The sequence below is a fragment of the Capsicum annuum genome, chromosome 8 (genome assembly GCF_002878395.1).
Source record: "Capsicum annuum cultivar UCD-10X-F1 chromosome 8, UCD10Xv1.1, whole genome shotgun sequence".
Lineage (NCBI taxonomy): Eukaryota > Viridiplantae > Streptophyta > Magnoliopsida > Solanales > Solanaceae > Capsicum > Capsicum annuum.
Window position 1 is genome coordinate 167,047,097 of NC_061118.1, and position 17,088 is coordinate 167,064,184.

General features: G+C 37.0%; 3 protein-coding genes across 3 annotated transcripts; 1 reads left to right on the top strand and 2 right to left on the bottom strand.

Moving 5' to 3' along the window:
• The first annotated feature begins 300 nt into the window (after positions 1-300).
• Positions 301-8,697, top strand: LOC107840301 (40S ribosomal protein S25). The gene is made up of 4 exons (XM_016684124.2): positions 301-466; positions 541-615; positions 706-840; positions 8,442-8,697. Exons 1-4 carry the CDS (start codon positions 464-466, stop codon positions 8,553-8,555), a joined length of 327 nt encoding a protein of 108 aa, XP_016539610.1. The 5' UTR covers positions 301-463; the 3' UTR covers positions 8,556-8,697.
• Positions 8,698-9,706: 1,009 nt separating this feature from the next.
• LOC107840302 (2-hydroxyisoflavanone dehydratase-like) lies at positions 9,707-10,999 on the bottom strand. Its single transcript, XM_047395083.1, has one exon. The coding sequence runs from the start codon at positions 10,916-10,918 to the stop codon at positions 9,962-9,964; it is 957 nt and encodes a 318-aa protein (XP_047251039.1). The 5' UTR covers positions 10,919-10,999; the 3' UTR covers positions 9,707-9,961.
• Positions 11,000-16,364: 5,365 nt separating this feature from the next.
• On the bottom strand, positions 16,365-16,874 carry LOC124886709 (secreted RxLR effector protein 161-like). Its single transcript, XM_047395641.1, has one exon. It carries the CDS (start codon positions 16,872-16,874, stop codon positions 16,365-16,367), a length of 510 nt encoding a protein of 169 aa, XP_047251597.1.
• Between the last annotated feature and the right edge of the window lie 214 nt (positions 16,875-17,088).

The following is a 17,088-nucleotide window of genomic DNA, read 5'->3' on the forward strand; positions in this document are numbered from 1 at the left end:
GGTATTAACTTATATCTCAACTTTACCAAAAAGTATGAAATATTGGGATTTAAGTAATTTTTTAGAAGTGGGGGAATTTTTAGATATTTAGAAACTTAGGCTGTTTATTTGAGTAATATATAAATATATATGTATATATATGTATATATATATGTATATATATGTATATATATTATGATAATTCGCATTATATAGAGGAGTTACATGAAAAGACCCATTAGAAGGCCCAATTATCCAACTTGACGTTGTTTACAGTTTTGATCCAAATAAAACCCTACTATAGCACTATATAGATGGGTTACACGAGATGGCCCATTAAAAAGCTCAATTATCCAACATTCCGTCAACCTCACGCTTGATCCAAATCAAAATCCTACTATAAAGGTTTTTTATATCGCCCATGTCATTTCTGCCTTAAACAAACTCCGTCGCTCTCCTCCGACCTCTCATCCTTCTCCGATCAATGGTAATCATCTTCAATACTGTTAATTATGCCTAACTTTGTTTTCCAATTTCTGAATTTTGGTAATTCTTTTGTAGGCTCCAAAGAAGGCACAAGCTCCACCTCCATCTTCTAAGCCAGCAAAATCTGGTGGTGGAAAGCAGAAAAAGAAGGTCTTCCAATTGTTTCTCTCATTATATATGCAATTTTAATTAGCCGATGAGAATTTTAAAGGTAGATTTATTATTTATAAATGAGTGCAGAAGTGGAGTAAGGGAAAACAAAAGGAAAAGGTGAACAACATGGTATTGTTCGACAAGGCTACATACGATAAGCTGTTGTCTGAAGCTCCTAAGTACAAGCTCATCACTCCTTCTGTCCTCTCCGATCGTCTTAGGGTATTCTTTTTACTGGCGAATTTCAATTTTCTGGTGATTTATTTGATGCTTCTGTTGTTATTTGGAACATATCTATTCCACACTAGATCTATTATCGTATTCGTATTAGCATTTGTATGTATGCATATATATATATATATGGTAAATTTATAATGAAGTAGATTTTAGATTGGTGATCTGGTGCGAACTTAGCCCAAGTATACATCATATTTATTAATTAATTCGCGTATAGGTAAAAAGTAGTCCGAACATTATTTGGACCTTTATATTAGTGTGGAATTATTCTCTTGATTAATTTATATAGTATTTATTGTTTTAACGATGATTTATATTTTATTTGATATTTGATATAGCTTAAAAGATGATATAAGGAGTGTGAACTGTTGTAAGTTTTTAGGTAGTAGAGTGGTTTAAGCACCACTACCTAGTGGACATCTTGTCTCAAGTCGTCCTTGGATCACCAGAGTCCAGAAATTGTTAACTCAAATGTTACTTTTGATGCTCCTCCGAGAAATACTCCCTTCGTCCTATTTATGTGAAGCTCTTTCTAGATGGGGGAGTTGAATAATTTTTCATCCGATTGTAATCTTCATCTTTATAAAAAAAAGACTTTGAATCAATATATATTTTAATGTATGTTACCTTTCGTTAAGTCTTCAAATATATGTAAAGTTTATTTTAAATAGTATTTGAAGAATCTATGTCTAAATTCAGTGTCTTGACCTTTATACTCCAAACTCCACAAATACTGGGTCAAATGGAGTAATTAACATGATAATCTAGATATTTGTGTTGGTTGTGTTGGGAAAGACAGCGGTAGTATGAAAGAGTTCGACAGGGGTAGTATGAAAGAGTCCGACAGCGGAAGAATACCCAAGTCTAAACTTGCCCTTCCAATTTGAACTAAGAGGAGACAAGCAAACTGAGCAAAACAAACTAATATGGCAACAAATGAATTACCACACAAATGCGATAGGGCAAGAATAAAGACAATCACACAAGACACCAAATTTATGTGGAATACCCTTCGGTGTGAAGAGTAAAAAACCACAGGACCAAACCTCTATTATAATCACCAAATAGTTACAATATTGTTCTCCAAAATGGACACAAAACAAGTGCCAAACAACAAGAACAATACATAAACCACAACACCAAACACTAGAGAAATAAAGGAGTGAAAGCACAAAAAATGCAGCTACTGTTCGGGAATGAAGAACAAGAGCTACAGGCCACCAAATCAAGCTCCGTCAGTTCCTAATCAAAGATTGAGATGAGAGGAACAAGCAGTTCAAAAATTAGCTCAATCGAACAAAAGACGAAGCGGGAATCGCAATTTGAAGTTGACAGTTGTGGCTGGAATTTAGGTGCGAAAATTAGCTTTTTTTTTTTTTCTCCTTGGCTGTTGAAAACTCTTTTTTTGTGATGGTGAATAAGACTTAAAAAGATTAATATATATGCCCCATAGTAATGGGCCTATGGGCAAAAGTGGGTTGGTCCAACTTGGGCTTCATTTATCCACATAGGAAGGGAAAAAGACCCAATAACCCAACAATTCTCCCCCTCCCAACTATGTGGAGTAGACCGCTATCCCGACGATCATGCAACAATCTTCAAACTTCCCTCTTGGCAAAGCTTTAGTCATCATGTCGGAACCATTATCATCCATATGAATCTTCTCAAGTTCAAGCAACTTAGAATCCAACACATCCCGAATCCAGTGGTTCTCACATCAATGTGTTTAAACCGACCATGAAATGTAGAATTCTTGCCAAGATGTATGACACTTTGATTGTCGCAATGAAGCACATACCTCTCTTGAGCACAACCAAGTTCCCCCAAGAATCTCTTTATCCAAAGCAATTCTTTACAAGCTTCAACGGCAGCAATAAGCTCAGCTTCTGTAGTAGATAGAGCAACACATTTTTGCAAACTAGATTGCCAAGACACAGCTCCCCCTGCAAAAGTAACCAAATACCCTGAAGTAGTCTTGCGAGTATCAACATCACCGGCCATATCTGAATCAATATAACCACAAAGAATAGGCTTCCCTGTACCAAAACACAAACTCAGACTAGAAGTGCCACAAAGATATCTTATAATCCACTTCACAACATTCCAATGTTCTCTTCCCGGATTAGAAAGAAAACGACTAACAACACCAACAGCATGAGCAATATCCGGTCTTGTGCAAATCAGTGCATACATCAAATTACCAATAGCTGAAGCATAAGGAACTTTCTTCATATCTTCCTTCTCATCATCACTGGAAGGACAATGCTTCGTGCTCAACTTGAAGTGCATAGCTAAAAGTGTACTGACAACCTTAGCCTTGTCTATGTTAAACCTTCGAAGTACTTTTTGAATGTACTATTCTTGTGATAACCACAACTTCTTGGCCTTTCTGTCACGGACAATTTGCATGCCAAGAATATGCTTTGCTGGTTCTAAGTCTTTCATAGAAAAAGACTTACTCAACTCTTGCTTCAACTTTTGAATCATGCAAGCATTATGACCAACAACAAGCATGTCATCAACATAAAGCAACACAATAATAAAGTTACCATCAAAGAATTTTTGCACAAAAACACAATGGTCTGAAGTAGTCTTACCACTGCCTAGGAGCTTGTTTCAAACCATACAAGCTCTTCTTCAATTTGCAAACATAATTCTCTTTTCCCTTGACTTCAAAACCTTCGGGTTGCTCCATATAAATTTCTTCATCTAAGTCACCATGGAGAAAAGCAGTTTTAACATCCATTTGCTTAACCTCTAAATCTAGACTTGCAGCTAAGCCTAAAACCACACGAATGGATGACATCTTTACAACTGGAGAGAATATCTCATCAAAATCAACTCTCTTTTTCTGGTTAAATCCCTTCACAACCAATCTAGCCTTGTACCGTGGAATTGGGTTACCATCTTCATGCTTCACCTGAAAAACCCACCTGTTTTTCAAAGCTTTTCTGTTTTTAGGCAGTTTAACCAAATCAAAGGTATGATTATCATGCAAAGATTTAATTTCTTCCTCCATAGCATCAAACCACTTTTTTTTCTTCACTTTCCATTGCCTCATAAGACTCTCAGGTTCTCTCCCGTCAGTCAAGAGTACATACTCATTGGGAGAATAACGAGATGAAGGTATTCTCTAGAGTAGATCGTCTGAGAAAACTCTCTGGAACATCAACAACTGGTTGCTGATCAACCATATCAACTTGCACTGGAGCATCAACATCATGCTAGTCATTCTGAACATGATCATCATCTTCATTATCAACTTGATTTTCATCATCATGAAGATTTTCTTTGGGAGCAGTAGTCAAAGGAATTGGATCAACATCAACTAGACTCTCACTACTCTGAGATTCAACCTTCTCAGCTTTGTCAAAATCTTCAATTGTTTGGTCTTCAAAGAACACAACATCACGGCTTCTAACAAGTTTCTTCTCAACTGGATCATAGAAACGATAGCCAAATTCATCTTGACCATAACCAATGAAAATACACTGCCTAGTTTTAACATCCAACTTTGACCTTTCATCCTTCGGAACATGCACAAAAGCTTTAAACCTAAAGACTCTAAGATGATCATAAGAAACATTATTACCAGACCAAACTCTGTCAGGGACATCACCATCCAAAGCAACAGTAGGAGATAAATTGATAACATAAGCAGCAGTATTAAGTGCTTCTGCCCAAAAGAAATCTAGCAGCTTAGCATCTGAAAGCATACATCTAACCCTTTCAACTAGAGTTCTGTTCATCGTCTCTGCTAAACCATTCAACTGAGGAGTTTTTGGAGGAGTTTTCTGATGCCGAATACCCTGCTCTCTGCAATATCTATCAAAAGGACCAATATACTCACCACCATTATCTGAACGGATGCATTTCAATTTCTTCCCTGTCTGTCTCTCAACCAAGGCCTGAAAATCTTTGAACACATCAAGTACTTGATCCTTGGATTTTAAAGGAAATACCCAGAGTTTGCGAGAATGATCATCAATAAAAGTCACAAAGTAAAGTGCACCACCATGAGACCTTACTTTAAAAGGACCACACAAATCAGAATGCACCAACTCCAGCAAATCAAGCTTTCTTGAAGGCGGATGACTCTGAAAAGAAACTCTTTTCTGTTTACCAGCTAAGCAATGAACACACTTTTTCAACTTTGCTTGTTTCACTCCAGAAAGCAAATTTTTCTTAGTCAACCTATCAATCCCCTTCTCACTCATATGATTCAACCTTCTATGCCACAACTCTGATGAAATATCATTCTCCACCAAGTTTATCAAGCCTCTAGAAGTATAACCCTGAAATACGTACAAGTTAGACAACTTGTCACCTCGAACCGCAATCATCGAACCTCTAGTAAGCTTCCACTGGCCAGCACCAAGGGTGTTAACATAATCATCATCATCAAGGTTCCCTACAGAAATCAAATTCAAGCGAACATCTGGAGCATGCTTGACATTATTTAGAACTAGTTTGGAACCATTGTTACTTTCCAAACAAACAGTGCCAATGCCAAGTACTTTAACTTCATCATTATTGCCCATTTTCAACATTCCAAAATTACCTGGAGTATAAGAAGAAAATAATTCCTTCTTTGGCATAACATGAGAAGTAGCACTAGAATCCACAAACCAGCTAGACTCATCATGAACAAGATTGATGGCATTCTCACCACAAGCAATAAGAAGATCATCATTAGCAACAACTGCAACATGATTTTCATTATCGCCTTCGTTCTTTTGCCGTCTCATATCTCTCTTATGCTTGTAACAATATTTCATGATATGCCTTTTTTTGTTGCAATAGTCACATGTAACATTCTTCAATTCGGACCTCGACTTGCTTCTAGTTTTATCTCTTTCATTCGGACCTCTGGACTTGTTTCTCTCCCTCTCTTCAGTAACCAAAACATCAGAGTGTGAAGATGAAGATGAGGCCTGAGATCTTCTCATCTCTTCATTCAAGACACCACTCTTAACATATTCCATAGTTACAACACCACCAGGAGCAGAATTAGTCAAAGAAACTCGAAGAGTCTCCCAAGAGTCTGGCAGAGTATTAAGAAGCCAAAGTCCCTGAATTTCTTCATCGAACTTTACACCTATTCCGGACAGTTGGTCAAGGACACCCTGAAAATCATTTATGTGATCAGAAATAGGACTGCCCTCTTTATACTTGATATTCATCAATTGCTTAAGCAAGAACAACTTGTTATTGCCAGTCTTCTAAGCATAAAGTATCTTGAGGTTGTCCCACAAACTTCTGGCACGTGTCTCATTCACAATATGATTTCTAATATTATTTTCAACCCATTGTATGATATAACCACAAACCTGTAAGTGCTCAAATTCCCAATCCTCATATGTCATGAATTGAGGTTTAGTAGACGCAAACACAGGTAGATGCATTTTCTTGACAAATAGAAGATCTTTCATCTTGCCTTTCCAAGTATGAGAGTTACCACCATTCAAACACACCATCTTGCTCATATTTGCCTCCATCATTCAAATCAACAATCAATAACAACCAACGCTCTGATACCACTTTGTTGGGAAAGACAGGGGCACCATGAAAGAGCCCAACAGGGTAGCAGCGGAAAAATACCCAAGTCTAAACTTTTCCTTTCAATTTGAACTAAGAGGAGATAAGCAAACCAAGCAAAACAAAGTAATATGACAGCAAATGAATTACCACATAAATGCTATAGGGCAAGAATAAAGACAATCACACAAGACACCAAATTTACGTGAAAAACCCTTCGGTGTGAAGAGTAAAAAACCACGGGATCAAACCTTCACTATAATCGCCAAATAGTTACAATATTGTTCTCCAAAATGGCCACAAAGTGCCAAACAATAAGAAATAATACATAAACCACAACACCAAGCACTAGAGAAATAAATGAGTGAAAGCACCCAAAACACAGCTACTATTCGGGAATAAAGAACAGGAGCTACAGGCCACCAAATCAAGCTTCGTCGGTTCCTAATCAAAGATTGAGATGAGAGGAACAAGCAGTCCAAAAATCAGCTCAATTGGAAAAGAAACGAAGCCGGAATCGCAATTTGAAGTTGACAGCTGTGGCTGGAATTTTGGTGCGAAAATCAGCTTTGTTTTTCTCTCTTTGGCTGCTGAAAACTCTCTTTTTGTGATGGTGAATAAGACCTAAAAAGATCGATATATATATCCCATAGTAATGGGCCTATGGGCAAAAGTGGGTTGGTCCAACTTAGGCCTCATTTATCCATATAGGAAGGGAAAAATACCCAATAACCCAACAGGTTGTGCTTACTTTCCGTTGATTCTAGAATTCCAATTAGTATCATGGAGGATTCCACTAGTATATCTGATACGGGAATAATCACGGATATGGACTTAGGAGAATGCGTGTTGGACCCAAGCCTTGGCAGGTGCAATTGAAGTGTAGAAGAGGCCCAAAATGCACCCAAATCAGCCCATAAATTACACTAGATGGGTGCCCACTCTTTGAATGGCCTTTTGGTCATTTTAACTTATATTTTGTTATAGCTATAAAAGGAACATTGTAGGATTTTTAGTTTAGTTTTTGGATGATACTTGGGAGTCTTGTAAGACTTGTAACAAGCTCTCTCTCTGGTGAGAAGAGTGACACTGAAACTAGGATACAAAAATAGGGTGAATTCTCTTTTGTTGTTGCTTGCTTGGAAACGTTGATGTTAGAGAGGTGGAATCCGATCTTGTGTCACGTAAGAGATAGGTTTATTGTTGTGTGTAGTGTTAAGGGTCCAAGAGTGTCCATTCTTGGGTTCTTAAGATTATACCTTCATGTGGTCTATCTATCTATCATTTTACCTTCTTGTAATCTTGTTTAGTGTTTGTGTTGTAATCTTGTGTTCCTGTTGTTATTGTTAAATCCGAATCTTGTGTCTTCTTGTTCATCATCTTATGTTGCTAATCTAGTTTGTTGTCCGCTGATTTGGTGTAATAAACACCTTGTTATCTTCTTGTTATTGTGTTCTTAGGAAGCCGAGACTTGGTCTCCAAAAGGGTTCACGGATTTCTTCCATTTTGTGGATTGTTTTTTTGGACTAATTTTGGTGTTCCCTTGTTTGTCCCGTATCAATATCTGTGCATCTAATGAAGTGTTTTGCTTGCGTTGTTGGTTTTCAAGGATGTAATCGTTTTGAGGCCTTATGGATGTGTCCTGGAATACGTTGTGTGCTCTGGTGGATGCCATATTCTGTCTGCTTGGCTGTATAATCTGTTCATGTTTGAACATATAGCACAAATAGGATAACCATCACAGCCTATGCCATATAGAATAATGAACCTATATTTAATGACCTGTTCTTGTCGTCAAGTCTAGGTTGTTGCATTATGCTTATATGTTCATATGCATACCAACAACATACCCAGTATATTCCCACCAAGCGGGGGCTCATATGCATATCATGATGCTAAATTTTAATCATAAAATTGTTTGTTTTTATTATGTTTTAAGTATTTGGTTGACATTGGCAACAATATTTGAGTCACAACACATTTGTTTGTATGTACGCTGGTATGTCAATTGTAATTTTGCTAATTTGTTGATTTGACTGAATGTCCAGATTAGTGGATCACTTGCTAGGAAGGCAATAAGAGATTTGATGGGTAAAGGTTCGATCAGGATGGTATCTGCTCATGCTAGCCAGCAGATTTACACTAGAGCTACCAACACGTAATATGCATTAATTCATTTGCTTATAGAGCTCTTGTAGGGCCTTCTTGCTTTAGACATGTCTAAGCTTAATTTGGAAGGTATCATGACATATGGATTTCGGCTATTTTGAGCAATGGTTTTGATCGCAGTTACTTCTTTTACTATGTTTTGAGTGAGTTGGCTATTTATTCGAGTTATTGGTCTCTACTTATCTTAGATGTTGAAACTAGATGTCCTTCACTTAGCTGTGTCTAGAATTTCATGAGTTTCTGAGTGATGAAATGGTTTAGTAGAAGAATTTTTCATCTAAATGACCGCTGTTGAGTTGATTTTACCGTTTATTTTTGGAAAGTTCAAAGACGAGGGGTGTAGAGTTTCTTGCCAACTGTCTCATCAAGTGGTGTGGAAAGGGTAATCTGTTTGGTATCTGATCAGTTCTACATCTGTAGATGCTGATCAATCCTCTTAATTTTTCGATTAAAAATGTAGTGGTAGATGTTAGGTGGTGTATGAAGAGATTGCTTGATTTAGGACTTCACCACATTCTCGAAGAAAATTACAGTTGAACACAAGGAAACGTACTTCTACACGTGGAATGAATGATGTACCATAAAATGGTTGTCTCAATACGAACAATTATTGGGAATACGTAAATGAACATGATTTTTATCAAAATTATTTGAGCTCACTGGTAGTTTATAAGTACAAAGGATGGAACAATTATGAATATTTTTTTTTAATTTTAATTTTATAGAAATTTATAAGTAAAAAGGATTGTGCTCTACAAGTAAACAACCACGTTGTAAAAAAGAGAAGCCTTTGTAAAGCAGGAAGAAACAGAAACAGTTAACCAATGAACTATAACAAGCAAAATTAAATAAAATTTAAATAGTGCAAGACGGTTCAGATTGAGTGTAAAAGCAGCTGCCCATTGCTATCCCTACATGTTCAACAACAAAATTTCCTGCTGTTCATCTATGCTCACCTTACCTTTTTAAGTTATATGACACTGTAAAATAACTCGAATCAACTATGATATCTAATACTGAAGATTAACCAATACATGACAGTAAAACTGCGTACGATACGCTCTTGTGGTGAGGCCCTTCCTCGGACACCGCGCATAGCGGTAGCTTTAATGCACCAGACTGCCCTTTTAACAATACATGAAAGTAAAATAACTCGAATCAACTATGATATCTAATACTGAAGGATTAACAAATACATGACAGTAAACTGCATTATTACATTTCATGATACACAAGCAGGTGCATATTCAGGCAGCTGCTTCAGTGCCTGAATCACAAATTCAATTGAAATGCATGCGCAATTAGAAAAGCCAAAACATTTATAAATATAATCACCGTTATTCCGAATTCGCTAATTCTAGATTCTAAATTGACATAACCACCAAGACTTATCATAGCACTAGACCAAGAAGTGGACCAGAGTATTCATCAAGTCCTTGGCTTTCTTAGAAGTTTGATTAAATAAATGGAAGACATGCCCCTCCCCTTCTGTCTCTTTTATCCTCAATTCACCTTTCCACCCAATTTTCTTCATCGTTTCGTAATAAGTCCAAGCTCTGTCTCTCAAATTATCTTTACCAGCAGTAAAAACATAAATCTTAGAGCATTTCAATTTCGACAGTATCTTCGGATGAGCTGCCGGATTGAATCTTGGATCATCAATCCCATTAGTTTTCGGGCATATATACGTCCATAATCCATCAGGCTTACCATTACCAAAATATGGATCCACTAGTGCCATCCCCACTAGTGACAGGACAAAATGACTTTCCTCACTTGCACGAACCATCATGTTGTTAGCTATATTAGCTCCGGCACTATCACCAGCTAAGAAAACATGTGAAAAATTGGCATGTTGTTTCAGCCAGGGCTCTTTCCCTCGTGCAGCCCAATTCATTACATCCCATGAATCATGGTAACATGCTGGAATTGGATGCTCTGGAGCTAGTCTGTAATTAATTGATACGACGAATACATTAGCCTGAGCTGTTAGCATGTGGAGGTAACTATCATACCTGGGAGAAAATGCTGACTCTATGCAAAAGCCTCCCCCGTGGATGTAAAAAAGAAGAGGAAATTTCTGATTTTTTCGACTGATTTTGGGCAGGTAAAGTCGTGCTGATACGTTTTTTTTAGGCAAAATTGTAACGTCTTTGGATTGAACTCCTGTTTTGGGATTGTTTGATGGAGGGACAAACTTGATCTCTTGATACCTATGAACAGTTCCATTAGCATCAACTTTAAAAAATGGATACAAATTGAGGGCTTTTCCTGCATAGGTTGAATTCATACATATGCAGATAGTGATTAGAAATAGTAAAGGAAAATGAGGATGAGAGGGAAAATGTGGTGCCATTATTGTTGAGTTATTGTAGCTAGTGAATAAATGAATGGGACTTAAATTTTATAGAAGTTTGTGACTCAAATGAGAGGAGCAACAGCAAGCATGTGTGTTGGACATTAAAGCGTGACAGATTGAGTGCCGACGTGCCGTGATAGACTCACGAGGTGCTTTCATTGACCTGCACAAATTACAAGTTACATTGTTTAAAAATCTATGATATCAATTAGATTATGACATTTTTGTGACTACATAAAGTAATTTCTAGGATATTCTCTTATTACCATTGATGTCTACGTCCGTCTTATTGATACGAAACCTAAAATTCAAAGTGGTCCTCACAGAAAAAATTATTTCTACATAGTCATGTCTAAGAAGTTTTTTTCTTCTCTCTTAGACTATTTTTTCTATCATACACATCATATAATAAATAGTATCTCAATTTTGTTTGCTTCTTTTTTTCCTTTTTCTATCTTAGACTATTTGCTTCTTTTTTTCCTTTTTCTATCTTAGACTATTCTTTCTTCCCGATACATCATACATAGTGTCTTTGTTTTTGTCCACTCCCTTAGACTATTCTTTTTATCTGACACATGACTGTGAACTCCAAATCTGGAGAAAAAATTGGTAAGCCTTGGGGCAATATTTTATTGCAGCGGTTCTCTTTCAACTACTAATTAATCAACGGTTTACGTTAATTATTCAACTAGTCTGCTTGAACTCTGAATGGAAAAGGGAGAAAAAGAGGAAGGATAAAAAAGTATGGAAAGGTTTATAATCAAGGAGATTAAAATCCCTTCAACAGTATACAATTCCTATCACGCCCTTCATGAAATATGATTGATGGGGTTGGGAATAATTTTTGTTGAAAGTTGCTTTAAGAGTGCAACTATTTTTTTCTGTTTTCTTCCGTTTTTTTTAAGTACAATCCTAGTTAAATTAGGAAGTCCTATCTTTGATAGGAAACTAATTAGTTATTCTAATTTAAGTAGAGGTAGATTGTTTTTTTGTCCTATTTTTAGTTGGAATAACAACTATTTAGGTTGCTAAGTTGATGATAAATTATAGACTGTCTTTCAACAAGAAAATAATTACTCTCTGCATATTCTCTTCTTCAAACTCCATCTCTGTTTCTGCGGCCAGCTTTAAATTGAATTCCTGCGTTATTTCCCTTTAACGGTTTTAAACCAACAATTGGTATCAAAGCTTTAATCTTAAGGGACCTGTGAGTGTGTGCATCAATCTGATCCAGTGGATACCATGAACGGAGAAGCAAATTTTTCTTCAATGGCACCACCAACTTTCGATGGAGAAAGTTATCAAATTTGGGCAGTTAGAATGCGGATATATCTGCAAGCTTTGGATCTCTGGGAAGCTGTTGAAGCTGAATATGAGATAGCTCCCTTGCCGGACAATCCCACGGTGGCACAGATTAAAACTCACAAGGAGAAGAATACTAGGAAATCAAAGGCAATGACATGCTTATTTACTGCAATTTCATTTAATATCTTCACTCGTATCATGTCTCTTAAATCAACGAAAGAGGTATGGGATTATCTCAAAACTGAGTATGAAGGAGATGAAAGGATTTGAGGGATACAAGTGTTGAATCTGGTACGTGAGTTTGAGCTACAAAGGATAAAAGAAAGTGAAACCATAAAGGAGTACCCTGACAGACTCCTTAATTTAGCAAATCGCACCAGATTGTTGGGTTCTACTTTCAATGATTCAAGGATCGTTGAGAAAATCCTAGTAACGATACCTGAAAGATTTGAGGCTACCATAACAACCTTAGAAAATACTAAGGACTTGTCTAAGATAACACTTCCAAAGCTCTTAAGTGCTTTTCAAGCGCAAGAGCAATGGCGTGTTATGAGACAAGGAGGAGCTGCCGAAGGTGCCTTACTAGCCAAGCATCACGATGATGGACGTTCTAAGAAGAAGAAGAATAAGAAGTACCAACCAACTGATGGAGAAGGTGCAGTGCAAAGCAACAAAAACAAAACAGGTGGTTTCAAAAGAAACTACCTTCCTTGTAAGCATTGCGGCAAGCTCGGGCATGCATCTTTCAAGTGTTGGAAGAGGCCTGATGCTAAGTGCACTAAGTGCAATCAGCTTGGGCATGAAGAGATTATCTATAAAAATAAAACTCAGCAACAAGATGCAGAGGCTCGAGTTGTTGATGAACAAGAAGAGGATCAACTCTTTGTTGCATTATGTTTAGCAAGCAGTGTCTCAAGCGAGTCGTTGCAGATCGATAGCGGATGCAAAAATCATATGACTTACGATAAAGATCTTTTTAAAGATTTGAGCCCTACTAAGGTTACAAAAGTTAGGATTGGCCATGGTGGTTATATTCCAGCAAAAGGAATGGGAACCATCACAATTGAAACACAATCGGGCACTAAAACAATTTCTGATGTTCTTTACGTACCCGATTTGGACCAGAACTTGTTAAGTGTTGGTCAGTTATTAGAAAAAGGTTTCAAATTGTATTTCAAAGATAAACATTGCTTGATCAAGGAAACATCTGGACAAGACCTATTTAAAGTCCAAATGAGAGGCAGAAGTTTCTCATTAAATCCATTGGAAGAAGAGCGTGGATTTCACCAATCGCGTGTGGAGCTACCTCTGCTAAAAGAAGACATTCCACCTGATGATGAAGGCTGGCTTTGTCCTGGTTGCGATTGCAAAGTTGACTGCATTGACTTGCTTAATAATCTTCAAGGAAAAGACCTTTCCGTCGCTGACAGCTGGGAGAAAGTATATCCAAGGACGCTGCTGCTACGTTTGGGGAAAAACTAGATGATATCTCTGGACTTCCATCGGATGACTCGGAGAATGGCCTGCCTGACATACCTTGTCCGAATAAAGTTTTTACTAAGCATTTAGGTGAAGAAATTTCTTCGCCTGAGAATGATTTGGTGTTGTCGGGAAATAATTCTGGTCTTGCTGAGGGAGGGGATTATGCTTTCTTAATGGATTCCAGAATATGACTCATTTGGAATATGATTCTGAGTGTAAGCTTTACTTGGAAAGCAATATTTCAGTTTAGAGGAAAGAGATGTCTGAAACTACTAATGCTGATAAATTATCAGAACTGAAACTTGAGAATGCTTGTGATGAGCAGTGTGAGAATGCTACTTAGTCAGATGAGCTGCCTTTGCCGAGCAATTCCCAGTTAGCCCAGGCTGAATCCTGCCAGATTTTTGGCAACAATTCAGTGGGGGATTCGACTCTCACACAGTTTGGAAATCCTTGTTGCAGAACATCAGCTGCATTGCAAGAAATCCAAAAGACAACAGGTAGTTCATCAACCAAGGAGAAACTCAAAGTTGGAGGTATGAGCACCTCTGAATCTCGTTCAAGTGGTAAAATAAAGGCATATGGAGAAGTCACCACCAAGAGACTCTGCGAATACTTCAAGGAAAATAATTATCCTGACTGTGACGTAAAGGAGAAGTTCGAGCAAGGTGGTGGTTGGATATAAGCATTACCTGAAGAAGCTGAGAATAAGAGGATGCATCTGATGACTATAGTGGAGCTAGTACAGCCTAAATGGTATGAGAGGTTGTTAGTTATTTCCGTGCAGAGATCGTTTTTCAATTTTTACTTTGTGCTTTACTTGCTGTTCCCCAAGCTTGCACACAGAGTTGTTGGTTATCTGGAAGAGGAGGCTATACACTCATATACTTTGTATCTTAATGATATTGATCGTGGTGAAATTGAAAATATCCCTACTCCTGCGATAGCAATTGACTACTGGAGACTGCCTAAGGATGCGACTCTAAAGGATGTTGATAAAGCTTACATAGAGACGTTAACCATTTCGCATCTCCATGGGAGACATATCAGGCTAACTTGTCGATTGATCTAAGCAAGCACCATGTGCCTAAGAAATTCCTTGATAAGGTTGCTTATTGGTCAGTAAAACTTCTCAGGATTCCAACCGATTTATTTTTCAAGGAAAGATACGGTTGTTGTGCAATGATGTTGGAAACAGTGGCAGGTGTACCAGGAATGGTGGGAGGTATGCTGTTACATCTGAGGTCGTCACGCAAGTTCGAGCTTCTAAGGCAAAGAATTGGTGTTTGCATTTCATAAAGCAAGGAGGAGTGTTGAAATTTACTTTAAGAATGCAACTATTTTTTTCTGTTTTCTCCAGTTTTTTTAAGTACAATCCTAGTTAAATTAGGAAGTCCTATCTTTGGTAGGAAACTAATTAGTTATTGTAATTTTAGTAGAGGTAGGTTGTTTCTTTGTCCTATTTTTAGTTGGAATATCAACTATTTAAGTTGCTAAGTTGATGATCAATTATAGACTGTCTTTCAACAAGAAAATAATTACTCTCTGCATATTCTCTTCTTCAAACTCCATCTCTGTTTCTGCGGCCAGCTTTAAATTGAATTCCTACGTTATTTCCCTTTAATGGTTTTAAACCAACAATTTTCCCTCTAATCCCAAGTTAATATATTTTTGAGTATTGTCAATAATCAAGATCTACATTGTCAAGCTTACGAAGATAAAACATTCAATATCATATAAGATTGCAAACATGTGCGTGGAGCCTGGAAGTAAATGAAGTTATTAGTTATATACTAGAGGGAAGCAACTTATGAAAGATATTGAGAAATTTATATAATTTTTGCAATGTAACCAAAATATTTAAATATTTGAAGAATCTATGTCTAAATTCAGTGTCTTGACCTTTATACTCCAAACTCCACAAATATTGGAACAGATGGAGTAATTAACATGATAATCTTGATATTTGTGTTGGTTGTGCTTCCTTTGCGTTGATTCTAGAATTCCAATATGTATCATGGAGGATTCCACCAGTATATATGTGCATCTAATGAAGTTTTTTTGTCACACAAAGGGGAGGAAGAACAGGAAAACAACAAGCTGAAACAACAACAAAATGGAGCTGTAAATTGCTGTCAGAAAATAAACTATAGAGAAGAAGAACTGAAACTTGTTTTAATACTCTTATTTTTCTCTTAATTGAACATTACATAGACTACACACATATATATAGTGTGTGTGTGACGATTACAAATCACAAAACAAGCAAAAATATCTACTTACTAGGAATTTCTAGACAAATCCGAAAATATCTTCTGACTAGGAGTTTCTAGACAAATTCGAAAATATCTTCTAACTAGGAGTTTCTAGAAAAATCTGAAAATATCTACTAACTAGGAGTTTCTAGACAAATCCGAAAATATCTACTAACTAGGAGTTTCAGACAAATCTTAATTTCCTAACACTCCTCCTCAAGATTTTTCATTGAAACTCCCTGCAACGTCCTTTTGAACTCAAATTTGTTGGTGGGAAGAGCCTTGGTTAGAATATCGTCTTGTTGTTCTTCACTTCTGCAATGCACCAAATTAACTTCGCCATTCTTCTCCGCATCTCGCAAAGCATGAAATCTGATGTTGATATGCTTCGTCCTTCCATGTCACACTGGATTTTCAGCCATAGTAATGGCTGATTTTTTGTCCACATAGATCACTGTTGGTTCTTCTGGCAATTCAAACAAGATTTTCCTCAACCAAATTCCTAGATTTATAGCAGATGCAGCAGCCACATACTCGGCTTCAGCTAAAGATTGAGCTACGATATCCTGCTTCTTTGTGCTCCAAGAAAAAATGCCTGAACCAAATGAAAAAGAGTAACCATATGTGCTTTTGTAATTGTCCAAACATCCACCCCAATCACTATCTGAATAGCCAATAAGAGCTCTATTCTCCACACTTCTGTACCAAATGCCATAATCAGTTGTCCCTGTAATATACCTTAACACCCTTTTAGCAGCTCCAAAATGCTTGGTGCTAAGACATTGCATATATTGGGACAGTAGACTAGCAGCAAACATCATATCTGGCCTGGTAGAAGTCATATATAAGAAGCTTCCAATAAGACTCCTATAAAGTTTTGAATCTGCATGCTTTTCTTCATCATCCTTCATTAACTTTTCATTCACAACAAGTGGATTTGCAATAGGTTTGCACTTATCAAGTTTGAATCTTTTTAAGAGATTCAAGGCATACCTCTTTTAGGACAAGAAAATTCCTTCAGAAGATTGAAAAATCTCCATTCCCAAGAAGAGCTTCATCTATCCTAGATCAGACATTTCAAAAAATTTTAGCATTGCATTTTTAATTTCTTGAATCGCAAGAGAA

What these genes read in the sequence shown, in the direction of transcription:
- LOC107840301 (XM_016684124.2), top strand. An exon ending in GTGGAAAGCAGAAAAAGAAG is followed by an intron (nt 616 to 705) that starts GTCTTCCAATTG and finishes AAATGAGTGCAG; the next exon opens with AAGTGGAGTAAGGGAAAACA. An exon ending in TCCTCTCCGATCGTCTTAGG is followed by an intron (nt 841 to 8,441) that starts GTATTCTTTTTA and finishes CTGAATGTCCAG; the next exon opens with ATTAGTGGATCACTTGCTAG.
- LOC107840302 (XM_047395083.1), bottom strand. Translation starts at nt 10,918, where the DNA reads ATGGCACCACATTTTCCCTCTCATCCTCATTTTCCTTTACTATTTCTA.
- LOC124886709 (XM_047395641.1), bottom strand. Translation starts at nt 16,874, where the DNA reads ATGAAGGATGATGAAGAAAAGCATGCAGATTCAAAACTTTATAGGAGT.